Source organism: Oscarella lobularis, chromosome 17 (genome assembly GCF_947507565.1).
Source record: "Oscarella lobularis chromosome 17, ooOscLobu1.1, whole genome shotgun sequence".
Lineage (NCBI taxonomy): Eukaryota > Metazoa > Porifera > Homoscleromorpha > Homosclerophorida > Oscarellidae > Oscarella > Oscarella lobularis.
This window is the reverse complement of record NC_089191.1, coordinates 556,179-581,926: the sequence shown is the minus strand read 5'-3', so window position 1 is coordinate 581,926 and position 25,748 is coordinate 556,179. Positions and strand designations below refer to the sequence as shown.

Here is a 25,748-nt window from a genome sequence, read left to right as displayed (position 1 = left end):
CTTTTGCGTCAGGGGTCACTCCTATTTTTCCATGGTGAATGCTAATGAATAAGAACTAGGATACGAAGCCTAATTGTTGGAACGTCATTCTTCGATCCGGGAGACAGACGCCTACACCTAAGAGCGATCGCTACGAAAGCAGGTCTCGAACGGCATCTGTACCCGCTCGCACCGCATCAATCGATCGCCCGGTAAGCCGTTCACCCAATCGAACGCCTTCGAAAACCGCAGAAGAGCGGGTTATCGTCGAACGCTAACCGAACTGTTCCCACCCCCTAATTCCGGCTATCGCCTCGAGCGTAAAGCCGCGCTCGCCGAAGCCAACTACTACCCCGTTCTATTCCCAAACGCTTTTTCCTCGACCAAAACGCGAGCGTCTTCCTCTAGAAACGAAGACGACAATATGGCAACGTCGAACGGAACCACGCCCACGACACCAAGCAGCGTCAATTCGTCGTCCCTCGCCGCGAGCCCGTCGACGCCCGTATATCAACAGCACCAAATTACTGACGTCAAAGTCGAACGCATCATTAACGCGCGCGAAGAGGCGGCAAAAGTGCGTGCCGACGGTCCGGGCCTTCGCGCCGGTCTCATCGGCAGACCGTGCTACTTCAGCGTCGACTACTCCGCCGCCATAGGCGGCAAACTCGCCGTCAGTCTCGTCAGTCCGCGTCAAATCGTCCAACGACGCGCCATCCTGTCGCGCGCTCCCGAATCGACGGGATATCATTATATGTTCACCCCGGTCTCCGGTGGCGAGCACGTGCTCAAGGTTCTCTACGCCGGCGTGCACATTCCCGGCTCTCCGTTTCGCGTTCAAGTCGCTCGCACCGAGACGTACATCGAAAAGAGTCCCATGTGGACGCACGGCGAGCCCAATCCGGCGAAGGTGATCGTCACCGGTGCCGGCGTGAGAGAGGGCGTCGTCGGGCGACCGGCGACGTTTCGCGTCGACACCACGGACGCCGGCGACGGGACGTTGACCATCGAAGTCGAGTGCGAGAAGCGGGATAAGTCGCGGAAGAAGTTGGATGCTTCTTCCGAGTTGAATCCCGCCGATGGGTCCCACTTTGTTTCCTATACGACGCCCGACGTTGGATTGTATCATGTTGTTGTCAAGTATGCTGGGGGTCATGTGCCTGGGAGCCCGTTTACGGCTGAGATTCGGGCTAAGGGAGAGTAAGGATTGCCCCCCCCCCCCCCCCCCCCCCCCGTAGATATATTTATGCATTGACTTTTCTCCTTTGGAATGAATTGCGTCTTTGTTGGCTGGTGATTAGTAAGGAGACACTGTAGCGTGTGGAAACTACGTTGTATCCGTTTTAGTGCATGGAATGACAATTTTAGACTGCTTATGGAATGGAATATATTGTGCTGCCAGTACTCACCCCAGTACACTGCTTTCCAAACACTAAGGCGCAAGAGGAGCAAAAGACGCATGTTCAGTAGCTGCATTCAATAGGAACTCGCCTTCGTGAGGCACAACGTCGGATAGCCCGTAACTTATGTGTTCTTCCAGGTGTGTAAAAGATTAGCATGATTTGGGGGTGGAAATGAAGCCAAAGTGGGAAACTATTCCTTATATGGAAGTCTTAGTGTAAAATAATACGGAACTGACGTCATTCCGGGCTATGTCTCACGTGGGCAAGTCCTTATAAGAACCCCAGCAGAAGGAGCTCTTTAGTTAGTCAAACCGATGGGTAAAGTTTTGCTGTTCTTGTGCCTATATGGCTACTTTGCTGATCAGTCGTCTCAGGTACATAAACCAGAAGACTCAAGAGAGCTTTAATTAACTATGCAATATCTGTCTGCAGGCACCATCATCTGCGTGGGATCTCAATAAACACATCACTGGTCCGCGAGGATTGCCAGGACCTGTAGGACCTTCAGGTTTGCCTGGCATTGTTGGTCCACCTGGACCACCTGGTCATACAGGAGCTGATGGAAGAATGGGAAATCCTGTGCGTTGTTGTTTGGATAGAATGTAGCTAGTAACCCATAATTTATTTATTGGCAGGGTCCCATTGGAGAGAGAGGGTTGCAGGGCCCACAAGGAATCAAAGGCGACAGAGGAAATGCTGGCTTACAGGTTGGTTTATTGTAGAAGTTGCCATGTCCAAATTGATGTGTTTGTTGCTTGAAGGGAAGAACAGGAAAAGCTGGTCCAATGGGCAAGTTTGGTCAGAAAGGAAATAAAGGGAGCCAAGGTTTGCCTGGGCCTGTGGGTCCTAAAGGAAATACTGGGCATAAAGGACAGGTGCTGCTGGATTTCTCAACATAAATAGATATTTTTTTCACAAGTCTATGCTGTAGAAAGGCGAGAGAGGTGCTCAGGGTGTCCCTGGGGTTTTTTCCAAAGATGAAATTAAGTCTCTTTGGGAAAAAGTTCGAGACATAGAACGTAAGCCAACAGAATTCGAACCTGTTCTTAGCTGATGCATCTACTTGTATGCAGAAAATTGCCAAATGGTTTCTTGTGACTGTGGCTGTTTACAGAAAAAGAATCCTAATGCTTTGAGTGGCATTTATGGGATTTTTCTTATTGGATTTGGTTTTGTTTCCGCGTATTGTGACATGGAAACTGACGGGGGAGGATGGACGGTCTTTCAGAGACGAAAAGACGGATCCGTTAGCTTTGATCGTGGATGGAAGGACTACGAGTCAGGATTCGGCAATTTTAGCAGTGATTATTGGCTTGGCTTGGCTCCCCTTCACCATCTCTTGCAGCTTAACGAAAGAAATGAACTGAGAGTTGATTTAGAAGATTATAACGGAAACAAAGCACATGCCAAGTACAGTAGGTTTAGTGTGGGAAATTCAGCTTCAAAGTATCGGCTAAGTGTTAATGGATACCACGGTACTGCAGGTGATGCTCTAGATCAGACAGGAGTTCCAAGTGGAGTTGCAAATGGAATGAAATTCTCTACAATAGATCAAGACAGTGATCACATCGAGGATGGCAGCTGTGCTGCTGATTACAAAGGTGGTTGGTGGTTCAAGGAATGTTATAGAGCGTTTTTGAATGGTGCATTCGGAAGAGGCCTAGGCTGGAACGGCATTGTGTGGTACAACTGGAAGCAGAAAAACGAATCTTTGAAATTTTCTGAAATGAAGTTCAGGAAAGCTTGAAAGTGCACGTGGTGATAAGCGCTACGCCACTCAAAGCGTGTACTTTATAGCAATGTTTTCAAATGAGTAGAAAGATATGACATTACACTACGAAATTACACTACAACATTACAGAAACTGTCTGGACATGAATTGTCAATATAATACCCTTCACACTACTAATGCCAATCATTCGCCTTCTTTCTTTTCCTCCGCACCAGGTTGCTGAACTTTGCTCTTTTTCTTTGGCGAATCATCTGAGATAGTAACGTAACAAACTAGGCAAATCGCGCGGCTTGGGGGTTACCTTCGTCCTTTTCATCATCATCTCCTTCATCAGCATCATCCTCTTTGGCATCATCGTCGTCGTCGTCGTCGTCGTCGTCGTCGTCATCGTCGTCGTCGTCGTCGTCGTCGTCATCGTCATCGTCGTCGTCATCTCCTTCTCCTTTTTTTTTTCTCCCAAATATAGCTATAAAATTAGGTAGAGTATCTTTGACTTGGAAACCCATTTCCTTTCTCTATAGAGACTCACTCGAACCGTCAGCGCCGAATATAGGAATGATCTTCCCCGAATCGCCCATAACGATGCCAGAAATGCCGAGAGCAGCAAGTCTCGGGTCATTGGCTTCCGCGAGCTTCCGCAATCTTTCGGCTGCCTCTTCTGGTATTTTTATCTCCACTTTGAGACCTTTTTGATTGCTTTCGTCGTCGCCTCCTTCCGCTAGAGGCAAGCAGTTCAAAATCGCAGTCAAGACAGTCTTGTTTTGCACGACACGCACCCATTCTTCGATGTGGCTCGCGTGAGCGTTCGATCCAACACGCCTCACTGGCGATAACCCGGATTTCTTCAGCGAATTCTTTCGTTCGTTCGTTCTTTCTCTTTCACTACAGTGCTTTACCTGCACGCCCGCGAGTTCTCTGCGTCGTACTACGCAAGGGCGTTCTCCTTTTCGCACTCGATGGAAAATCGAAGCAGAAATGGAACCGAAGGGGAGGAAACAGTAGCATCTCTCGCCCAAAGCGACGAAACAGAGAACGAAAACGCACAAACTCTATCGACCATCGCCAAAGCAATCGACAAGCACATCGACGGAGATCTCAATAAACGCATTGTATTCGACGTCTTTCGTCAACGAGACTCGAGCCCAGACGCCGCATCCACGGCGTCATCGTATCGAACTCAAAATGCAATTCTCGCCGCTCTTCTCTCGCTCGACCAGGCTCGACAGCTTCTCGCAAACAAGGCCTCCTCCTCGTTCGCCTATCCACCTCAGAAGGAGAATTCTCAACGGAAACGTAGACGACGTCATCGGTCTGCGAGAACTATGATGAACAGGAAGGAGAGTCGTCTGATTCCGTCTGCTTCGTCGACGAGACGATCTCTATTTCCATCGAAACGGCAACAACAAGAACACCAGGATGCATCCTCAGACAACGAACTTCTCTCGTCTTCTGACGAAGATGACGTCGTCGAATATAATGATAGCGACGGCAGTAGAAAAGATGCGGTCTTCTCCAAAAGAAGACATCGGGACGATGACGGTGAAGACGAATCCTATCGTCCCTTATCACCATCGTCGACAGCAGCACTAGAATCTCCCGCCAATAAGAAAACGGGAACGTCTGCGGCGGCGGCGGCGGTGGGAAGCGAGTCCACGTGCGATTGGTGTCACAAAAAATTCGGCACGACGTCGGCTTTATTTATGCATATCAAGTACAAGCATCCTCACGTTCGATTGTCGCTCTATCAGTGCCAGTATTGCTCGGTGAACTATTATTTTAAGTATTGCATCGAGAGGCATATTCAGGTGAAGCATCCCCACGTCAGTCCCATCACGAGAGGCTATCGAGTGACCCCAGGAAGCGAGGAATCGACGAACGAGAGCTCTTCCAAAGGGGACGGTCGTGGGACCCCCGTCAAAATTCGAGCGTCCGGCGGCGGCGGCGGCGGCGGCGGCGTGAAGTGTTCGAAATGCGACAAGACGTTTCACAGTGCAAAGTATCTCGAGGAGCACGTCACCGTCATGCACTCGTTGCAACCGCCGAAATATCGCTGCCCCGTCTGCCACAAATCGTTCACGTGGATCTCCAACATGCGTCAGCACGTTCGAACAATGCACCAGGGCGTGAAACGAAAGCGCATCGCGTCGCCGTCACAGGAAAAGAAGTCGATCGCTCAACGACACAAGGCGGGCGTCGTCAAAGAGTACAGCTTCGACGCGACGGAGGACGATAGCCGCGGCAGTTTTTACAACGATCGCGTTTCTACTCCTTTGAAGTATCCCTGTCGACTTTGCAATAAGTCGTTTGGAACGGTGAGCGGCCGTTGGCGTCATATGCACAATAAGCACAATGCGCCGAAGATGAGAACCGTTGGCGCGTCGACGGACGAAAGGCGATCTCTGCAGTCGACTCCGTCGCATGACTACGATGACAATTCGATGGACGAAGTCGATGGGCACAATATCGATGACAATGACGATGATTTTACGATGTTTAGTTCGATGAAGCGTCACTCGAGTGGTAAGTCAAGACGTTCGCGTAAAAAGGATCCGGATTCGGCGTTCGCCGCTGGGTCATTGGGCGAGGACGGCGAGAAGAAAGACAAGCCGATTGCGTACGATCGATTCAACTATCAGTGCACCGTTTGCCTGGAAAAGTTTCCGTATCCCATCTCTCTATTCAATCACATGAAGCACATACATAATAGCACCAGTGCTGGAATACTGGGCACTCCCAAGGAAGGATTGCAGCAGGGGAAAAATGAAAGAGGCGCTGTTGCTAGTCCGCTATCGCCGCCTCCACTGATGTCCGCCGTCGAGAATAATCATTCTTTTGTGGCAACTACTGATGATATGATTTATAAGGACTTAGGCGGTGACGGCGACGAAGGCGAGAAACGAAGTTCGGTTCGTAGCAGCGTGTCCACGGTCGTTTCGGACGACGTAGAAGGATCCCCTGATTTCGATCAGGAAATCAGTCGACTGTTGTGCGACGACGAAGAGGTGCTGCAACGGGAGGAGGCCGACGACGAGAGTTCCTTTCCGAACGAAACAAAAAATGATTTCGAAGGGGCAATCGATGAATCGTCCGGTGACATAGGACTCCCTTCTCTACCCAGATACGGTGCCAACGACGAGGAGGAGGAGGAGAATCACGATGACGAATACGATGACGACGCGACTATGGAAGCGAAGGGGGACGATGAAAAGGGCGGCGGAAAATCGAGCGGAAGAAGGCCAATGGGAACGGGAGATAAAATCTGCGCGACGTGCGGAAAAAGTTATCATTGGTCAGCGGGGCTGTGGAGGCATCAAAAATCGACGGGACATAATCGCACGACTTCACCGTGAAAGACCAAAGAGGTATGTTTGGGTCATAAAATCACCAGCACTCGTCTGACTACAACTGTCACTGTTTTTGTGTTTGTCATTTCTGCTTGCTGCAAGCAATTTGTTTTCGTGCATGGCTATCCCTTGACGTATTGAAATGAAAGTCGGATCACTTGAGCGAGGCTGAAGTAAACTTCCATTAGATTTAGACACTGTAGTTTTATATGAGGACCTTAACAAAGCGACTACTCCAGCTGGCATGAACTTCTTCGTTCTGAAAAACCTCATTCCCATGAATACCAAGAGGACCAACGACAATCCTACGAAGAGACAAAGAGACGCGACTTATCATCAGACATCAGATGTCCATCTGGCAACCGAGACTTAGACTAGATTCTACACGTCTCTGTCAATTTACACACACTGGTAATAGCCCTGCTAGATAGTAGACAAACCCAAGACAATGTAAGGTTTTCCAGGTGCCGCCACAACGGCAGCAGCCGTCATCACTCCAAAGGCCAGACCAAACGCTAACGAAGGAAGGCTGCCTATAAAGAAGGTCAGAATTACTAGCATCGCGTCTTCGTCTAAGTCTACCAGCTTTGGCGTAACCGGCAATGCCGCCAAAAGCGACGACTATAGCGTAGGCGAGAGATACGTAGTCGATCGAAGAGCGAGCCATTGTTTATCGTTGTATCAATCGCACATGACCTCGCTAACCTGCGCAGAAAACACGGTCGAGAAATGGGCCAGGACGAGTCGAAGCGGGCGTCAGAAGAGGCGCGAGATGAGAAAATTCCGTTTGACGAAGCCATCGCCAAGTTCTCGGACGTCGAACTCGGCGAAATAGGGCGCAGTTTCAGCGAGATCTACGAGAAGGGCGGCGACGACGAAAGCGGACGAATTCGAAATCGAGAAGACTTTGCAAAGCATTTTCATTTACCCGTCGTGCTGGGAGATCGACTCTTCGAAGCGTTCGACCGAGATCGAGTAGGATAGAGTAACGAAAGATGAACCAATTAATATCTCGGTCTATAGACGGGTTCGTTGACTTTCCGAGAGTTTGCTGCTGGACTTTCAGTCTGTCTCAAGGGCTCTCTAGCCGAAAAACGAGCTCTGCTCTTCACCATGTTCAACTTGGTTAGCACTTGGGGGATACAGAGAAGTCAATCTTCAATTTTCTTTTTTTAGAACGAGGATGACGAAGGTGTTAGTCCTCAGGAGTTGGCCACGCTGCTGAATAGCACTCTGAAATCGGCCTATACGATTTTGAATTGTGCTTCTGACAGCACGATGCTTTCCCCGTCTCTTCAAGTGGCAGTTGAACAGTGAGACATGGACTGTCACGAAATATTTGGCCGGGGTAGCAAATGGACCCGGTCCATTTGCAGCTGCTGGAAACGGACCGAAGGGTCCAGTTACGGCAGCTGTAGATGGACCGCAGCTACCGTAAATGAACCGGGTCCATGTGCGGCATGCTAGCTGTAATGGACCGGGTCCATTCACGGCTGCCGTAAATGGACCCGGTCGATGTACGGCAGCATAGGGCAGTGCTGTAAATGGACCGGGTCCATGTACGGTTGCTGTGAGTGGACCCGGTCAATTCACAGCACTTCCCGAAGAACGTGCGTGGGAGACCAAGAATGGCGATATTTTGGTCCTTTTTCACGTGATTCAATCGTTTCTTCCACTAGTTGAAGTTAAAATGCAATTCTAAAGCGTTTCGATCGCGTCGATTCGACGGATCGTTCGTTTTAGGCGAGAAAACCGCGATGCGATCGGAAAATCGCGCTATTTTGGTGCTTTCGACGCGATTCGGCCGTTTCTCTTCGTAGTCTAGAAGATTGTTTGGTTATAGAACTTTTTTGATTGATGGGATCGACCAATCTTTAGTTTTGGCCGAGAAAATGGAAAAAAAAACTAACCGCCATCCTCCCCGCCGCCGCTCCCGCCCACCACACCCATCTTAGCATATTTCACTGGGCACCGGCGCAGCGCGCCGGTGCCCAGTGAAATATGCTAAGATCCTAACTAATATAGAACTACGTTCGTGAACGTCGAACGCGCAGTTCGTAGAAGAACCGCAGTTCGTAGAAAATCGATACTTTTGTTGGAAATTTCGAGATTTCTCGAAGCTAGTCGTTCCAACATCGATCTTCGTAGGTGTCGAGGGACTCAGCGTGCCTAGAAAAGTTATTACAGCGGCCGATCTCGTACTTGCGGTGAACTAGATATTAAAAGAACGACATTTTTTGTGCGTGGGAGACCAAGAATGGCGATATTTTGGTTCTTTTTCACGCGATTCAATTGTTTCTTCCACTTGTTGAAGTTAAAATGCAATTCTAAAGCGTTTCGATCGCGTCGATTCGACGGATCGTTCGTTTTAGGCGAGAAAACCGCGATGCGATCGTAAAATCGCGCTATTTTGGTGCTTTCGACGCGATTCGGCCGTTTCTCTTCGTAGTCTAGAAGATTGTTTGGTTATAGAACTTTTTTGATTGATGGGATCGACCAATCTTTAGTTTTGGCCGAGAAAATGGCAAAAAAAACTAACCGCCATCCTCCCCGCCGCCGCCCCCGCCCACCACACCCATCTTAGCATATTTCACTGGGCACCGGCGCGCTGCGCCGGTGCCAAGTGAAATATGCTAAGATCCTAACTAATATAGAACTACGTTCGTGAACGTCGAACGCGCAGTTCGTAGAAGAACCGCATTTCGTAGAAAATCGATACTTTTGTTGGAAATTTCGAGATTTCTCGAAGCTAGTCGTTCCAACATCGATCTTCGTAGGTGTCGAGGGACTCAGCGTGCCTAGAAAAGTCATTAGAGCGGCCGATCTCGTACTTGCGGTGAACTAGATGTTAAAAGAACGACATTTTTTGTGCGTGGGAGACCAAGAATGGCGATATTTTGGTTCTTTTTCACGCGATTCAATTGTTTCTTCCACTTGTTGAAGTTAAAATGCAATTCTAAAGCGTTTCGATCGCGTCGATTCCACGGATCGTTCGTTTTAGGCGAGAAAACCGCGATGCGATCGTAAAATCGCGCTATTTTGGTGCTTTCGACGCGATTCGGCCGTTTCTCTTCGTAGTCTAGAAGATTGTTTGGTTATAGAACTTTTTTGATTCATGGGATCGACCAATCTTTAGTTTTGGCCGAGAAAATGGCAAAAAAAACTAACCGCCATCCTCCCCGCCGCCGCCCCCGCCCACCACACCCATCTTAGCATATTTCACTGGGCACCGGCGCGCTGCGCCGGTGCCAAGTGAAATATGCTAAGATCCTAACTAATATAGAACTACGTTCGTGAACGTCGAACGCGCAGTTCGTAGAAGAACCGCATTTCGTAGAAAATCGATACTTTTGTTGGAAATTTCGAGATTTCTCGAAGCTAGTCGTTCCAACATCGATCTTCGTAGGTGTCGAGGGACTCAGCGTGCCTAGAAAAGTTATTAGAGCGGCCGATCTCGTACTTGCGGTGAACTAGATGTTAAAAGAACGACATTTTTTGTGCGTGGGAGACCAAGAATGGCGATATTTTGGTTCTTTTTCACGCGATTCAATTGTTTCTTCCACTTGTTGAAGTTAAAATGCAATTCTAAAGCGTTTCGATCGCGTCGATTCGACGGATCGTTCGTTTTAGGCGAGAAAACCGCGATGCGATCGTAAAATCGCGCTATTTTGGTGCTTTCGACGCGATTCGGCCGTTTCTCTTCGTAGTCTAGAAGATTGTTTGGTTATAGAACTTTTTTGATTGATGGGATCGACCAATCTTTAGTTTTGGCCGAGAAAATGGCAAAAAAAACTAACCGCCATCCTCCCCGCCGCCGCTCCCGCCCACCACACCCATCTTAGCATATTTCACTGGGCACCGGCGCGCTGCGCCGGTGCCAAGTGAAATATGCTAAGATCCTAACTAATATAGAACTACGTTCGTGAACGTCGAACGCGCAGTTCGTAGAAGAACCGCATTTCGTAGAAAATCTATACTTTTGTTGGAAATTTCGAGATTTCTCGAAGCTAGTCGTTCCAACATCGATCTTCGTAGGTGTCGAGGGACTAAGCGTGCCTAGAAAAGTCATTAGAGCGGCCGATCTCGTACTAGCGGTGAACTAGATGTTAGAAGAACGACATTTTTGTGCGTGGGAGACCAAGAATGGCGATATTTTGGTCCTTTTTCACGCGATTCAATCGTTTCGTCCACTAGTTGAAGTTAAAATGCAATTCTAAAGCGTTTCGATCGCGTCGATTCGACGGATCGTTCGTTTTAGGCGAGAAAACCGCGATGCGATCGTAAAATCGCGCTATTTTGGTGCTTTCGACGCGATTCGGCCGTTTCTCTTCGTAGTCTAGTAGATTGTTTGGTTATAGAACTTTTTTGATTGATGGGATCGACCAATCTTTAGTTTTGGCCGAGAAAATGGCAAAAAAACTAACCGCCATCCTCCCCGCCGCCGCTCCCGCCCACCACACCCATCTTAGCATATTTCACTGGGCACCGGCGCGCTGCGCCGGTGCCAAGTGAAATATACTAAGATCCTAACTAATATAGAACTACGTTCGTGAACGTCGAACGCGCAGTTCGTAGAAGAACCGATGCTTTTGTAAGACACTTCGATATTTCTCGAAGCTAGTCGCTCCAGCATCGATCTCCTTAGGTTTCGAGGGACTACGCGTGTTTAGAAAGGCCATTAGAGCGGCGATCTCGTACTAGCGTTAAACTGGGTGTGAGAACTTGACGTACATGGACTGAGTCCATTCACAGCAGCTGTGAATGGACCATGTAGGTCCAATTGCCGCTGCCGTAGAGAGACCGAGTCCCTTCGCAACGTACAGGCTTTTACCAGACAACAGAACCAATACTAAATTACGTTCACGAAGAAGGTATGAGGTTAGAGTATTGCGAGGGACTCAGATATAACCGGTTAACGATGCCGGCCCTTTGCGGCGATGTCGGACCAACTGCCGCTGCTGCCTTTGGACTGCCCGGTTATTCTACGGCGGCTGTAAACGGTCCCCCGGTCCACTCATCGCCCGTTCGCGTCGTGACAGGACAAACACTTCTCCTCTAAATACTCCTTTTAGAATTGTAAAGGAGGCTTTTGAAGAGTGCGACATCAGTAAGAATGGAAAGCTTTTACCAGTGGTATGTCTCTGTATGGCCATTGTAAATTTGGCTAGCAATTTAATCCAGGAATTTGAGTATTGGTTGAGTCGCAATTCTCATCTCGTCGATAGCATTTTTGGAAGAGTTTGTCCGGAGATTCTCGCTCAACAGGAGCAGAATCGACAGAAGAGTAGCGAAACCAGCGGCGAAGATTCATTATTAGTTGCCGAAAAACCAGCCACAACGACAGACGGCGATTCTCTTATAATTTCAGAAGATCATTTTAGAACACCGAAAAATTCGCCAGCAGCAGCTCCGCGACTTTCAATGGAAAAGGAAGAAATGCCAAAACGGGATTTGACTGTTATTGGTTCTCCCACTCAGCAGCAGGACTTGGATCCGGAGAACTCTCATTGTTATTGGCCTCCGTCTGAAAACACAAAGCAATTATTGAACGCTTATTTGTCAGGCGGCATATCCTCGTTGGACTCCCAGTATCTCACTTCGCCTGGAATAAGCATTGAAGGACCTTACGTAAAGAAAACCGTTATAGCGTGACCCTGAGTATCAATTCAGAAGTTTCTTAATTAAATAGCCCGATCCGATCAGTGAACTGCTCAAGAAGTACGGAATGGACGTCGACGCGTTGCGAAGGCAAATGATGTCGTCGTACAGCGTCGTTCCGGACTCAAAAGGATTCCAAACATTAGTGGTATGTAAAAAATCAGTTTATAAAGAGAAGTCGTCCTTCATTCAATTGCCAGGCTGGCGGTCACTACAGAGCCGCATTAGATTTGACGGGCAAGTTTTTGGCAGCGAATGGTCAGGGCATGGAAGGACGAGATTTGATAAGAGCCTTGCACACGCACAAGACCCTTCAGGCAAGAGCCCCCCCTCCGAGCGTTTTTTCCCTCCAAGTCCTTTTTAATTTTTAATAGGTGTGGTTCTGCCGCTTTGCTTTGCTGTGCAAATTGAAAATGTTCAACGTGGCGCACACGGAATTGGAAGCGTTTCACGATTTCGATCAGCCCGACTTATATTTCGAATATCATCCCGACATCTATCCGGAGAAAAAAGGTATACATTATTTATAGGCGACCTCTAACGTATTTCGAACATATTGGGAAAGGTTCCCTTGTTCCGTTTTCGTTTCGTCTGTTGGCCGCCGAGTTGCCTCAGTACCTCGGCAAACAGCAGGAGGCCTTGGATAAATTATATCGTTTGTTGGACGCCTGCAAAAAGGTGTTGGGTAATCTTAGTGGCGGCTTGGCTGAAGATGGGTCTGATTGGACCATCGCGCATCCTGGGAAAGACGAGAGAGAAGGTGCAACGTATTTCGAATAGGAGGAGATTTTTCCTAATCAATTTTTATTAGTTTTGCTTGCTTTGTGGAACCAGCGAAAAATTCAAGTATTGTTTTCGATAGGAAACTGTTTTGTTAATCTAAAGGTAGGAACAGCTGTAATCCCACTAGGCTACTTATTTTTTGGATAGGAATATCGACTTGCTGTGTTGACGTTTGAGTCTTTAGTCGACGCTGAAAACGTCAACAAAGTCGCTCTGCTTTCGGGAATAGGCCGCCTTCGTCTTCAGGTTAGAAACTTAGAAGTTCGAAGGCTTTTATTTCAGTGACTATGCAGCTCGGCGACATTGAAGGCGGAAAATTGACCTTCGACAAAGCGGAGCAACTGCTTGCAGCCAGCTCTGCTAACGAACGCGATATTGTTATTCAAACTAATCGGTAGTAGCAGTAGGAGTATATACTTTTCTCACTTATGTCTCTCCTTTTCCACCCAAGCGCCTTTGTGTGTGTTGCTCTTGGTCAGTACGACAAAGCGTCCGTCTACTTTCGTGGTGTAACAAAGCTTGATTCTAGCAGTGCCTCGGTCAGTTAATTCCTTACGGTTTGTTCTGTTGTTTAAATTTTGTGCCATGTCTTATAGGCAGTGAACAATTTGGCTGTATGTCTGTTGTATCAAGGCAGACTGAAAGAGGTTTTCTACTGTAACTGATTCCTCTTGAGGTTTAATTAGTCGTTCTAGGCTTTAACGGTGTTGGAAGAAATGATATGGAAAAATCCGGACGACCTCCACGAATCGATCTTGTTCAATTTATGCACGGCTTATGAATTGGAATCATCAAAAACGACTCAGCGAAAAAAGAGCATGCTAGAGCTTGCCGCGAAATATTGCACAGATGCGGTCAACGCCGAATGTCTGAAACTGGGCCAATAAAAACTATTCATCAGAAGTATTTAGTCCTCGTGTGATCACGCGTCACAAGACACTAACAGTGCGCTAAAGGTCTCACATGGAGGACGTGGAAGCGAAGTTCCACAAACTAGCCCAGGAGTATGCAAAGGTCGTCTCTTTTGCACTGTCAAGAAGAGATAAGACGTGACTCGACGCTTTAGGTGAAGCAAAAGAACAGCGTTCTCAAGAAAGCCGTTTTGGAGGAGAAGAGCAAGTTCGCCGCCCTACAAGTTCGTTTTCGCAGTGAACTGTATAGCTGCAAATGGGACTACGGTGTGTAGAAAAACTGGGACGAAGGCGTAAAGGAGGCAAAAGAGTTGAAAGTAGAAACTACGCTCGAGAGAGGAGATACGAAGTTCGTCTTTCGTAGGATTCTCTTCGCGAGAAGGATCAGACCGTGAGGAAATGCATGCAAGAGATCGACAGCCTCGGCTTTCGAAATCAGCAAGTGAGACTTGAGTCCACTTTTCCAAGGAGAAAAAAGATGCTTTCCTTCTTTTTGCTCTTGTCAATTCTCAGCTTTCGAAGCGGGTCATTGTCTTGCAAGAAGAACTTGAACAGAGCAGAAGAGGAGGTGGCAGCGGTGGGGGCAAAAAGTCAAAGGTGAATTCGTTTGGAAACACGGCTCGTCGAACTCACTCACACCGTGGTTTTTTTCTAGGGTTCAGGATTGCCTTCTCCTGCGTTTGCTAGCGACGTTCACGCTCAGGAATTGCAGTCGAAAATTCGCGAGAATGAAAAATTGCACAAGGAGGTATAATGTACAATTTTTACGTTCATTATCTTTGCCAATTTAATCTCTGCAGATTTACGAGATAGCCAATGAGAAGCAAGCTAGGATCGAAGAACTCATGAGACAGTTGGAAGAAGCTAAGAAGTAACCAATGTTATGTTTTTCTTCATATATGTACTGTACCCTTCCTTAGCGAAAGAGACGGCAAAAGCTCGGCCTTGGAAGAGACGAATCAACAGCATCGAATGGCTTTGGAGAATTTGCAGCAGGAGAAAGTGAAATTGGAGGTAATCTATATTTCTCAATTGCCACTGGAGTCAACCTAAATTATTTCAGTCTCACGTTCATGCTCTGGAAGCTGAGCTGAAGACTATTAGAATCCAAGCTAGCAGCAGGTGAAGGAAGCGAAGTCAATAAGAGGAAATCAATTATTTTTTTGGCTCCAGTGAAAGTGAACTAAAGTTCGTCAAGGAAGACATGTCGACTCAATTGGGTACGTCAATAATAAAATACGTATACCTTGTCTATGTTCTTCCCTAGACACAATGACGCGAGTTATTACGGAAAAACTCGCCTTCAACGATTCAAGTTAGAACAATCCGTACGGGCTTTCTATATATCCGCTATTAATTAACGTACATAGTCAAACCTCATTTCAACGCGATGAACGTACCTCTCTACGACCGAAAATATCAAAAGCAATCCCAAGATTTGATTGCCCAAGGCGCCAAGCTTCTCAAAGATTTCGTAGCGGCTTTGTCTAACTACTTGTCCTACACTGAACAGGCAGGCAAAGAGACGACCACTAAATGTCCCTAGGGCTAGTGCACCTGTTTTCTTCGCGCAGAGAGTCCAAGCCTTTTGTTCTGATGTCGGTTCTGGGTCAGAACTGAGTGTCGCCAATGAAAAGGCATCTCGACGCTCTATGGATTTAAATTTTTAATTCGATCGTCTTCTATTGATTAGTATTGTCATTTTCTTCACCAGCATGCTTCCTATCTTCGGCCGTTGAACTCCACCTATTCTTCGTTCAAAGAATCGATTCGTCCTGATGTTCCTATCACTTGGGTGGGTGATAAATGAGAAGCGATTTCTTATTAGAGCTCAAACTTATGTGTAGGAGGTCATTCGGGATTTGCAGCAATTTGTTTCGGCGCATCACCAATTTTCGAGCTATTTGGAGAAATTACAACCGTATCAATTAATCGGGTTATTTATACAAACGCAAATAGACAGACATAGATTTTATTTTTTCTTATACGTAGCATTGAGGAAGAGTGTGGCCAGAGCACGTGCACTGCAACGCTTCGAGCGAGGAATATGGACTTGCGCAAAACCGTTCAAAGATTGGCGGCCGCGCACGCGAAAATGGATCAGTATCTTCAGGCTATCATTACATGCGGTAGGTGCACTCGCCCCAATAGAGAGACGAAGCCAATAGTGCGCGAATTTTTTAGTATCCCTATCTCGCGTCGCTCAAGCCAATCTCCCTGTCGTCTTCAAGAAATTTTCTCTGAGTCTTGAGCAGTTGAATCGAGTCTACAAAGGCAATTGATTTAGTGAAACTTTTTCGCAGTTTAGTAAACGTCTCTTTGTGGTGGGATAGACTTGTCTTCTCAGTATGCGTCCAAAGTGGCTCTAGAACATCAGCTTCCAACTGCTGGACAAGTAATATCGATTGCCTGCCTTCCGTGCATCAGTTGATACAGTATGATGGTGTAGAGACTTAAAACGACCGACGAATGCATTCTGTCTTCTTTGACGGCGACAATCAATGCCTCAGGAAAGGTAAATACATTCGTCGATTTATTAGTCAAGCGGTGACTTCGCTCATCTATTTCTATCTTATTCTTGTAATATAGATTTTCGCTTTCATTGAGTCCAATCTGGACTTTCTGGTTGGATCGTCGAGCGACGTTTCGTCTCCGTCGAGCGGCGGCGGAACGAAAACGAAAGCGGCGTGCGTTGCTGCGTTTAGAAAGCAAGCGCGGGGCTACATGGAAAAACTTGCGAGAGTAAGAAGCTCCCATTATTTTTGTAACTAAGGATTTTTTATTTTGAATTTATTAGCCTCCGGCCGTGTCGGTTCCCTATGAACTGGCGTTGAGAAGTAGTCGCGACGTTCTAAGTTCGTCTGAGAGTCGAATGACTCTATCTGAGCAGGTCAACGACTGTGGTATTGCGACGTCAATTGCCTCGTCTAATTTGCTGCCTCTAAGATTGACATCTGTCGAGGAAAAATATCTAAACTTGAACAGGAGAGAGAACATTGGATGTTGGAGTCTCAGCTCATTCAGATCAAGCACGAAAAGGAGCAAACTGTATTTGGAGCAGCTCCCATGTTTTTGGCCCGTCTAATGCGTAGTGGAATTCTAGAAAAACGCGTCTCTGCAAGAGGAGATGAGTCGTCTTCGCGACGAACTTAGTTTGAGTGCTGCCGGCGGTGCCGGCTCTCCCTCGCTCATACGAGCCGCTACGTCTCTGCATCAGGCTTCCAAGACTCTTCCCCAGTCTCTACCCGTCTTCAAAAGTGCGGAAGAATACAATAAGATTGTGGCTCCGGTTAGAGTGTTGATTCTGTTTAATAATTTTGTTGTGTTATTATCTGATGTATCGTACAGAAATTGGGCCTTGTGTCTGTTGTTTCTCAGGATGGAGAGGTATGTATATTTCAATTAATATGCATCGAGTACAATCACCCACTTTTAGGAGGAGGAACAAGAAACTAGAGAGGTTCTCATTAAAAATCACTTCAGCGCGAGGATCATTCAGATGACTAGACAGGTAGAAATTGACGCAACAACCTAAAGAACAATCTATTGGTAACGATTTTTTAGTTTCAAGAAGCTGACGCAAAATCCGTTCATCTAGAGGCAGAGGTACTGTACACATGATATTATATGCAGTGCTCTTGAACGCTTCGTAGTGTCGCGCTTTGCACAAGCATCTATCTCTGAGCGAGAAAACGAAGGAAAAGCTTGTCGGTGAAGTTGACGGAAGTCACGACAAAATCAAGAAACTAGAGGTTGTACGAGTGAAGGCTTTTGCAATTGGAAATGAATATCTTTGGTGCTTTAGGACGAATTGCAGACTACGACTCACAGCTACGAAGCCCAACTGAGCATGATGAGCGATCATTTGTGCACGTTGAATGACAAATTGACAGCTCAAAGAGAGGAAATTGAAGAATTCAAAGCATCAAAGGTTCGTGCATCGAACGCGTCGATGGACGTCACTCGGACATAAAAAATTTGAAATATCTAGGGTAAAAAGAAGAAGTGAAGGCTATTGACACATCTGTGATTTGTTCGTGACGTCTACTCAGCGCATGCGTTCTTATTTGTTTATTTTTGCTCCCTTTTGTCCGAAAAATGGATGAATGTGACATCCCCTCCTCGACAGAGACTGCCTTGGAGACTTCCGAAACACAAGACGAAGGTAAAAGGAAACGGGGCTCCCCGACTTGGGAGCCGGGACTCAGCCTTGTGGTTCTTATGTCTCCAGACGATTCGAACAAGTGCCCAGTATGCTATCAGCCCTTCTCCTATCCGGCAAAACTCCCATGCGGCCACGTCTTCTGCTATCTATGCGTGAAAGGCTTCGCTTCGAGTCGAAACGGACGTCGCTGCGCCCTGTGCAGAACTGCACTTCCCGTTGACTACGTCAAGAAACCCGACATTGTTGCTGCTTGCGACGACGGGGACGACGAAAACGGTGACGACGTGGGATGTTGGTATTACGAAGGACGAAGTGGCGGATGGTGGAAGTACGACGAGAGAAGTGCGACCGAAATCGAAGCTCAATTCAAAAAAGGCGAAAAGTCGCAGATAGAAATCCTAATCGTCGGACACATCTACGTGATCGATTTCGATCTGATGGTTCAGTATCGAAAGAACGATCCGGCGACGCGAAAACGAAAAATCAAGAGAGATAAAAAGGATATAGAAGATGCCAAAGGCGTCGCAGGTTTGTTCAGTAAGAAAAGCAAAGAAGATAAACTCGTTTCAGTAGCCGCAACAGACGTATAAAATATATATATAAAAAAAGGTATGACTACTGTATTGAAGAGAAGCATGAACTTTCTTTGACGAAATAAAAATTGGTGTTGAGAAACACCGGGGCGCGCATCCAGCAGCGCCAGAGACTATCAACTACATACGTACGTACAGTATACAGCACAGTACTTACACACATGCCTTAGGTTCTATATAAATGTACTACCTCTAACATGCAGTACACACGTACTTCTGCCCACTAATTTTTTTGTTTTTTTATGGCTGCATAACCTATCTACCTACCTACCTACACTACTCCTAGCCTATCTGCCAATGATAGATACAGACATACAATTATTCTTACTAATTTTTTTGGTTTTTTTTTGGGAGGGGGGGGGGGGGCATAAACATATAGATCTTACTTTACTTTTCTGTATCATTTCTAGCAACTCGACCAAGAGCTGTGTGGCGTCCCCAACATTGTCGCCATCATCACCTGTGGATAAACAAACCCCGGCATTTGGAATTATCGAATCAGATTACGCTTGAGGGTGAAGGTGTCCGCAATGGATTTCTTCGCTTTTTTCTTAGCGGCGACTGCCGCTCCCTCGAAGCAGTTCCAAATTCGAATTGTCTCGTCCGCGCCTATGGAGACGACGCGATCTCCATCGGGACTCATAGACATTGCCAGGGTGCGTCCAGTGTGGCCCTCCAATTCGCAAACTCGGTTCAAACTTGGGTATTTCCATATGGTAAGCTGATTTCTCGGGCTACCGTGACTTGATATGAGCTCACGGTGCACGTCCGACCACAGCAGCCCAGATATCTATAGGGATAAATAAATAAATAAAAATACTATGCTAACTTTGTGTGTGTGGCACCTGTGACTTTGTATCAACCTCTTTGATACATTGGCCGCTGTTGATGTTTATAAGTCGGATGTGACGGTCAGCTGTACCACCCCCGGTTGCTAGGAGACTCGGTTGCCATGGACACCAACTCAAACCCTATAAAATTATGTAGAAATAATAATCATATATGTATGTGTATAGGTGTTTCTATACTTTGACAGCAGCCAAATGTTGATTGATTGTCAAATGTGGCTCTTGCTGCCGGGTTGAGTCGTATTTCCATATTTGGACAACGTTGTCGTTGCCCCCCGAGGCGAGATATTTCCCATTTGGAGACCACTTGAGGCCGCACACGCCTTGGCTGTGTCCATTCAACGTGGCAATGTGATGGTCGGGAATGCGAACGTCGTGCTGATGAATTGAGCCAGAACTCGAGCCACTACAGTATGACGCGGAATTGGGAATAGAATTAATTATTAATTTAAATTTTACCTAGCCAAGATATGAGAGTTCCAAGCGAGGCATTGGACCCGCGCATTCTGACTCTTCATCACGCGAAGACGTTTCATCTTCTCCACATTCCACAACTAAATGATTCGACAGGTATTGTCGCTATCAAAAAATATGACGTCATTTTGCGTGTACCTCAACGTGCTTGTTTCCTTTTCCAACAGCCAAATATTGACCGTTTTGGTCCCAAGCAAGAGATGCCACCGTATCCGAATATTCGCTTTCGGGTATAGGGAGTTGAGACGTGGAACCGGACGACGCATTCCACACGTAGACAGCTCCCCCCAAAGCCACAGCCAAGTGATTCGACACTCCCCAATCGAGAATATTCAAATCTAGTTCACACGTGACCATTAATTATTTAATCGGTTATTGATTTTCGTCTATCTTCGTACAGAAATCATCGACGACTTCGGGCGCGTCCAGAACTCGTTCCGGAACGTGCGGGATGACCCTATTCGTCTTCTTCGCCATGGGAGAATGAACGCGCGTGTAAACGGCTCGCACGTGCGACTGAAAACCTTTTGGAGAAGAAGAAATCGTTCGCTGAACGCTACATCGAATATCTAGTTCAATATTTACCGTGAGAATTCGCCGGAGCTTTTCCCGTGTAGTGCAAAATTCTCGTGTTACCGTCGCCCGAACGACCCGTTAGATTTTCGGCCATGATCTTACGATAGGCCAATTTCGATGGGCTGCACGACGATTCGCCGTCGCCCGTCTTTCGCTGGGTTTCGGTCAGAAGGTGATGAGCGTAGTCGAAGTCGGTAGCCGATCGACTCGCGATGAAACGATCGCCGGAAGCGGAATCGGCGACGCGACCGTTCGCCACTCGCGGTGGAGTAAGATGATTGCTTGTTTCGTAACGAGACATGAGCATCGAGAGAGAGAGAGAACGCACGATTCTATGAATCTGTGAGAGTGAAGTTCAAATCGGGGATGCTCGTCTCTTATTGGACGATTCGGGGGTTCTTCGTCGCCGATTGGGCGAAAGGAATCACGTTGCCAGCGTTGCCACAACACCTAGCGCACGTCCACTATAGTTCGATTTCCCGTTTGTTATTTCGCGAAACATCGAAGGTTGCCAGGCGTACCCGTGAACTGGAACGTTTGGAGGTGTTTCTAAACAATGTCTTACCGTCGATTGTCCTGCTCCTCCTTTCCCAACGTTCTCTCGTTCGACGGAGAAGAAGAAATCGAACGAGTCGACGATCGCGACGCGTTGTCGTCGCGACATCGTCGCTCGTCGCTCGAAACGACTCTAAAATCGTCATCGGTCGTGTCGCTGCCCCCTCTCGCGCCTACCCCGTCGAAAACGACCGGGGGCGCGACCTCGAAGGCACTCAAACGATGGAAAGGCAACGTTCTCTCGGCGGTGAAACCAATCAACGAAGCGAGCGAAAAGCGGAAGTTTTTCCACGACAAGACGTCGTCGTACAATCCCCAATTCGTCTATAGGTACGCTACGAACACATGTTTTGACTTCCTATTTGTTTTTCCGGCTACCCGCGACGCTCGAACATCAACAGTCCGATATCTAAGCATATGTGCATCTTCTGTATAGGAAATCTCTGCCTCTGTACGTGCACGAACGATACGCCGACGCGTCGAGCGAGCTTTTAGCTGAGGTCAGCCAGCCAACGGAAAAACGTTCTACGCTTCCTTAGACTAACATCCCTTTAGGCCGTGTGCGTGCTTAGAATTGTTCTGAGGAAATATGGGTCGTTTGAGAAGTACGAGGAGAGAAATGGCGGGCGCATTCTAAGTGACGCCGAGTGTCTGCAGTACGCGAGGAAATATCTACGGGCTCAGGGGATATCGGAGGTGCGAGAGAGAAATTTGAAGAGGAGGGTGGAGTGGAGTTGTTTTGTACTCTAGGTTCGCGTTGTCGTGTCGAGGGATCTCGTTCCTCACGCTCACATGACGCACGACAAACGAGGTCCGATTTTGGAAATGAAATCGGGCGTTTTGAGGGAGCACCGATTCGAAGGATTACTCAATCACGAAATAGGTGCCCCCTCAAGTATTATAGTTCCGTATCTCTATTTGACGTTTTTACTCTCAGGCACTCATTATATCAGAGCAAGAAATGAAAAATTTCAACCGTGGTTCAAATCAGGCAGAAAATTATACAAGTACGCCACCACCAATTGTCCAGATTTCATTTTAAACAGTGGCCTTTTTCTACAGTCTCCTAGATAAAAATCCCACTGAGGAAGGTCTCGCCAGTCTGCATGGCGTCTTACATCAGACGCGCGGGCAGTACTTATTTCGATCTGCTTTGCTCTACTACGCGGCAAGCAAAGCGCAAACAACGAGCTTCCTTCATCTCTTTCACAATCTGAGTCAGTACGTAAGTTCGCCGGACGCCAGATGGAATTATTGCGTCAGAGTCAAACGAGGAATAAGGGACACGTCGAAACCAGGTAAGAAAGACTTAAATATGCGTGAATTTAAATTAAGAATTTCGTGCTTCAGGGTGTTTTTGCAAGGATCAAGTCTATTTCAAAGGGGCTCTCCAGATCTTGAAATATCGACACGAGATCGATTTCAATGGACTATTTATGGGAAAGGTTGCGTGGCAAGACGTGGCGAGACTCAAGGAAGTGAGTCGAAAGAGAAAAATTATGCTGCCAGCATTTATTAGAGACGAGCGAAAATATAAGGAGCATTTAGAGGACATTATGACGACCAATGAAATAACAGAAGAAAAGCTGCTTCAATTAGATTTATAGAAATTTATAGATTGAATTTTTAGAAAAAATTAATTAATGGATTTTCATAGTCGGGACTTTGTGATCTGCTCACGTGCCAACCAGCATGGCGAAGAAATCGGCGAGTAGTACTAATCCCGGTACAATGGAGCGTCTATCGTTTCGCAGAAGGTCTTAGAAAGGCTATTTTGGGTCTTAGAACGAGCGAAAGGTCATCCGATGCACCGCAATGCGGCGACCATCAAGCGTCTTCGCATGTATCGCGGTGGAAAGCCTGTCAGGTTCGAAAATCAACGTCTCGCGCCTTTTTTCGAGTGCTCGAGCCGCGCGCGTGCGATTTTTAGAAATAAGAAGGGGAAGATCGTGAAGCCGGCTGAATATCAAGGCCGCTTGCCTTCGGGGACCGTGTCGCGGATCGATCCCAATCGAAAATGGTTTGGTAAGGTCTTCTCTTGCTTCTTCGGCTTGTGATCGTTCAATTTTCGCCGCTTCTAGGCAATACGAGAACGGTCGCGCAGTCGACGCTTCAGGAATTCCAGGAGAAGTTGGGAAAAGTCGTTCGCGATCCGTACAAGGTGGGAGAAGGACTGAGCCGGCGAAATGGCTGGATTTTTTGTACCCTCTGATTGGTAGGTCGTAATGAAGTCAACTAAAATGCCCGTCAGTCTCCTACAAGATTATGCCAAAGTACTGTATCGACCTTTTTCTGCTGAAACTCTATGGTTTTCTTCAGACGAGCCGGGTTCATCTGCTTGACACGCATCCGTTTGAGCAGACCTTTGGGAAAAAGGCTCAAAGGAAGAGACCGACATTGCCAACAGGTGATCTAGAGGTATGGTCAAAAATGAATCAAGCTCCCTTCTTATATGCGAATTTAGACATATCTCTCAATGGCTGTAAAATCAGAAGGTGGAAATTTATTATTGGCTGATAAGAATCTTATCAATGTTCCTGTAGAGTCATATGATGAGTCAAAAGACAGAACTATTGTGACTGATGATGCTGATGCAGTGAGGTAAGGCGGTCACTGTTCCAAAGAGCGCAGAATAAACAGGCCTTATAGAAATGAGGCCAAGGAAAAGGTCTTCACTAAAGGACAGTCAAAGAGAATATGGAATGAGCTTTACAAGGTAATGAGAGATAAACTGAGCTGTAGTACAAAAGCTGTATGCGTTGTTATACAGGTGATTGATTCTTCTGACGTCTTGATTCAGGTATTGATTCGTTAGAATTTGGAGATGGCTACATGTTTTGTCTATAGGTTCTAGATGCACGAGATCCCATGGGAACAAGATCAGCTCACATTGAGAAATACCTGAGAAAAGAAAAAGTCTACAAGCACCTCATTTTCATATTGAATAAATGTGATCTAGTTCCAACTTGGGTTACAGTACGAACTGTTTTGCCACTTTGTTGAACATAGATACCGTTTTCTTTTAGGCTCGTTGGATTCAGGTGCTATCAGCCGAATTTCCGACCTTAGCGTTTCATGCAAACATAATGAAGCCTTTTGGAAAAGGAGCGCTTATTCAGCTACTCAGGCAATTTGCTAAACTTCATAAAGACAAGAAGCAAATAAGGTCAAGCGAACGTACGAGTAAGAGAGCTCTATGGAACGCTCTCCTATTTAGCATTGGCTTTATTGGCTATCCTAATGTGGGAAAAAGCTCTATTATTAATACTTTGAGGCGTCGCAAAGTGTGCAGCGTCGCTCCAATTGCAGGCCAAACTAAAGTCAGTAGAGTCTATGGCAGTAGGACAGGCTTACGTTCTCCTGCAGGTGTGGCAGTACATTTCTCTTATGAAAAAAATCAATTTGATTGATTGTCCTGGCGTTGTCTATCCGTCTGGTGACACTGAGACCGATTTAGTTTTGAAAGGAGTTGTAAGTTGGTCAGTTCTGGTTCATTCTGTTATGGATTGATGATGTAGGTTCGCGTTGAGAATGTGAAAAGTCCGTCTGATTTTATTTCAGCTGTTTTGGAGCGGGCAAAAGGCGATTATATAGAGAAGACTTATAGGGTAGCTAAGTGGGAAGGCGCGGAAGATTTCTTGAAGCAATTAGCCAGCAAATCAGGGAAACTATTAAAGGTGTCTTTATTTGTAAACTGGGTGCGTTTCTCTGATCTACGTGGGCAATTTTTTCTAAGGGCGGTGAACCAGATATCGATACCGTTGCAAAAATGGTGCTGAATGATTGGCAGAGAGGAAAAATTCCATATTTTGTTAAGCCTCCAGTAAAAGCCAAGCATCAGGAAGAAGAGAAGGTATGCAAAGCGATCTATCATATTGATTCATTGATTTGATGTCTTCTAAAGAACACTGAAGTTTCTGAAGAAGGTGCTACTTCATCTAAAGAGACTGTGGAGTCAACGGACGGTGGTGAACCCGTCGGTGTGCAGCAGAACGTAAGAGAGCTGGAAGTTGCTCCTGAATTTACCAGTGAAGACATGGAGCCACCTGATGGAGTCTTTGATAACGAGCCCAACTGGAAGGCAGCAGAAACGCTTGATCCTTTACAAGAAGAAGAGGACGAAAGAGATAGTGAAGAGGAGGAAGGGGAAGATATGGAAACTGACCCTGTTTCTGTTTCTGTTTCTAAGAAGAAATCGCATCAGCTTCGTTTGAAGGGCACTAAGAAGGTGGCAAGCAGTGGTGCCGTTATTGCTGAGAAGTCTCTTGTAGAAGTGATTGATTTGAGACCGGGAAAGAAGAGAGAAAAGGAGAAACGGGAAGAAAGAGAGAATACTGGGGGACGGAAGAGAAAGCACAAGGAAGCGAATGCGTCGAGAATGAGAAAAAACAAACGCGAAAGGGGGCTGGAAGATGAATCGGAATTAGCAAAAGAGGCTGGAGCGCAAATAGTTGTACGTATTACCAAATATTTTCAAGCAATATATCATTGCAGAGTTTAGGAGAAGAAAGGAAGCAGGAAGAAATCGAAGACGGGAATTCATTTCTATTCGACCATCAGCGTTAAAAATCGACGAAGAGGGAAGAAAATGAACGACGAATAAAGACGAAGCGTGCTAATAATTTCGTAGGGGTACACTTTTTACTTCAGGCAGAGATATCTCTGGCTTTAGGGTACTTATACGGGCTATCTGTTGCATTGGAGTGAGGTTTATTCGTTTCCGTTGC

At 46.7% G+C, this 25,748-nt stretch overlaps 11 protein-coding genes across 11 annotated transcripts; 8 read left to right on the top strand and 3 right to left on the bottom strand.

Annotated features, from left to right (window-relative positions):
- Positions 1-29: 29 nt before the first annotated feature.
- On the top strand, positions 30-1,193 carry LOC136197422 (filamin-B-like). Its single transcript, XM_065987178.1, has 2 exons — positions 30-191; positions 388-1,193. The coding sequence occupies exon 2, from the start codon at positions 404-406 to the stop codon at positions 1,181-1,183; it is 780 nt and encodes a 259-aa protein (XP_065843250.1). The 5' UTR covers positions 30-191; positions 388-403; the 3' UTR covers positions 1,184-1,193.
- On the top strand, positions 1,192-3,255 carry LOC136197421 (microfibril-associated glycoprotein 4-like). The gene is made up of 6 exons (XM_065987177.1): positions 1,192-1,756; positions 1,815-1,961; positions 2,018-2,089; positions 2,144-2,257; positions 2,314-2,401; positions 2,456-3,255. The coding sequence occupies exons 1-6, from the start codon at positions 1,697-1,699 to the stop codon at positions 3,127-3,129; spliced, it is 1,155 nt and encodes a 384-aa protein (XP_065843249.1). The 5' UTR covers positions 1,192-1,696; the 3' UTR covers positions 3,130-3,255.
- On the bottom strand, positions 3,168-4,035 carry LOC136197423 (PHD finger protein 14-like). Its single transcript, XM_065987179.1, has 4 exons — positions 3,891-4,035; positions 3,644-3,832; positions 3,416-3,580; positions 3,168-3,365 (listed from the first exon to the last, which is right to left on the bottom strand). Exons 1-4 carry the CDS (start codon positions 3,892-3,894, stop codon positions 3,298-3,300), a joined length of 426 nt encoding a protein of 141 aa, XP_065843251.1. The 5' UTR covers positions 3,895-4,035; the 3' UTR covers positions 3,168-3,297.
- LOC136197413 (zinc finger protein 37-like) lies at positions 3,668-6,621 on the top strand. Its single transcript, XM_065987167.1, has one exon. It carries the CDS (start codon positions 4,071-4,073, stop codon positions 6,462-6,464), a length of 2,394 nt encoding a protein of 797 aa, XP_065843239.1. The 5' UTR covers positions 3,668-4,070; the 3' UTR covers positions 6,465-6,621.
- Positions 6,455-7,191, bottom strand: LOC136197424 (transmembrane protein 14 homolog). The gene is made up of 4 exons (XM_065987180.1): positions 7,041-7,191; positions 6,899-6,991; positions 6,676-6,763; positions 6,455-6,626 (listed from the first exon to the last, which is right to left on the bottom strand). Exons 1-4 carry the CDS (start codon positions 7,123-7,125, stop codon positions 6,581-6,583), a joined length of 312 nt encoding a protein of 103 aa, XP_065843252.1. The 5' UTR covers positions 7,126-7,191; the 3' UTR covers positions 6,455-6,580.
- LOC136197414 (trafficking protein particle complex subunit 12-like) lies at positions 7,159-13,802 on the top strand. Its single transcript, XM_065987168.1, has 15 exons — positions 7,159-7,433; positions 7,482-7,583; positions 7,635-7,771; positions 11,531-11,591; positions 11,640-12,086; positions 12,148-12,264; positions 12,317-12,433; positions 12,491-12,629; positions 12,682-12,876; positions 12,928-13,001; positions 13,047-13,145; positions 13,193-13,293; positions 13,351-13,438; positions 13,496-13,546; positions 13,595-13,802. The coding sequence occupies exons 1-15, from the start codon at positions 7,188-7,190 to the stop codon at positions 13,784-13,786; spliced, it is 2,166 nt and encodes a 721-aa protein (XP_065843240.1). The 5' UTR covers positions 7,159-7,187; the 3' UTR covers positions 13,787-13,802.
- LOC136197412 (protein phosphatase 1 regulatory subunit 21-like) lies at positions 13,687-17,924 on the top strand. The gene is made up of 30 exons (XM_065987166.1): positions 13,687-13,802; positions 13,856-13,913; positions 13,966-14,034; positions 14,086-14,127; positions 14,175-14,252; positions 14,324-14,407; positions 14,466-14,558; positions 14,611-14,681; positions 14,731-14,824; positions 14,874-14,932; positions 14,984-15,030; positions 15,078-15,125; positions 15,181-15,323; positions 15,385-15,447; positions 15,504-15,605; positions 15,658-15,746; positions 15,803-15,939; positions 15,995-16,084; positions 16,144-16,205; positions 16,260-16,325; positions 16,400-16,552; positions 16,608-16,700; positions 16,757-16,858; positions 16,914-17,099; positions 17,159-17,197; positions 17,247-17,321; positions 17,375-17,416; positions 17,464-17,562; positions 17,616-17,741; positions 17,802-17,924. Exons 1-30 carry the CDS (start codon positions 13,765-13,767, stop codon positions 17,817-17,819), a joined length of 2,466 nt encoding a protein of 821 aa, XP_065843238.1. The 5' UTR covers positions 13,687-13,764; the 3' UTR covers positions 17,820-17,924.
- Positions 17,909-18,565, top strand: LOC136197561 (E3 ubiquitin-protein ligase rnf146-like). Its single transcript, XM_065987351.1, has one exon. It carries the CDS (start codon positions 17,909-17,911, stop codon positions 18,563-18,565), a length of 657 nt encoding a protein of 218 aa, XP_065843423.1.
- A 358-nt stretch (positions 18,566-18,923) lies between these two features.
- LOC136197419 (cell division cycle protein 20 homolog) lies at positions 18,924-20,878 on the bottom strand. Its single transcript, XM_065987174.1, has 7 exons — positions 20,476-20,878; positions 20,289-20,414; positions 20,029-20,228; positions 19,876-19,970; positions 19,597-19,822; positions 19,414-19,539; positions 18,924-19,358 (listed from the first exon to the last, which is right to left on the bottom strand). The coding sequence occupies exons 1-7, from the start codon at positions 20,771-20,773 to the stop codon at positions 19,059-19,061; spliced, it is 1,371 nt and encodes a 456-aa protein (XP_065843246.1). The 5' UTR covers positions 20,774-20,878; the 3' UTR covers positions 18,924-19,058.
- Positions 20,879-20,946: 68 nt separating this feature from the next.
- LOC136197420 (putative tyrosine carboxypeptidase MATCAP2) lies at positions 20,947-22,684 on the top strand. The gene is made up of 7 exons (XM_065987175.1): positions 20,947-21,351; positions 21,458-21,521; positions 21,577-21,717; positions 21,772-21,904; positions 21,959-22,028; positions 22,084-22,319; positions 22,372-22,684. The coding sequence occupies exons 1-7, from the start codon at positions 21,023-21,025 to the stop codon at positions 22,626-22,628; spliced, it is 1,230 nt and encodes a 409-aa protein (XP_065843247.1). The 5' UTR covers positions 20,947-21,022; the 3' UTR covers positions 22,629-22,684.
- Positions 22,685-22,706: 22 nt separating this feature from the next.
- On the top strand, positions 22,707-25,724 carry LOC136197415 (nucleolar GTP-binding protein 2-like). Its single transcript, XM_065987169.1, has 18 exons — positions 22,707-22,747; positions 22,807-22,888; positions 22,952-23,046; positions 23,103-23,182; positions 23,241-23,294; positions 23,341-23,439; positions 23,486-23,516; positions 23,565-23,622; positions 23,671-23,737; positions 23,792-23,821; positions 23,869-23,997; positions 24,048-24,187; positions 24,239-24,341; positions 24,388-24,492; positions 24,540-24,698; positions 24,758-24,874; positions 24,926-25,474; positions 25,523-25,724. Exons 1-18 carry the CDS (start codon positions 22,714-22,716, stop codon positions 25,622-25,624), a joined length of 2,034 nt encoding a protein of 677 aa, XP_065843241.1. The 5' UTR covers positions 22,707-22,713; the 3' UTR covers positions 25,625-25,724.
- Positions 25,725-25,748: the final 24 nt, after the last annotated feature.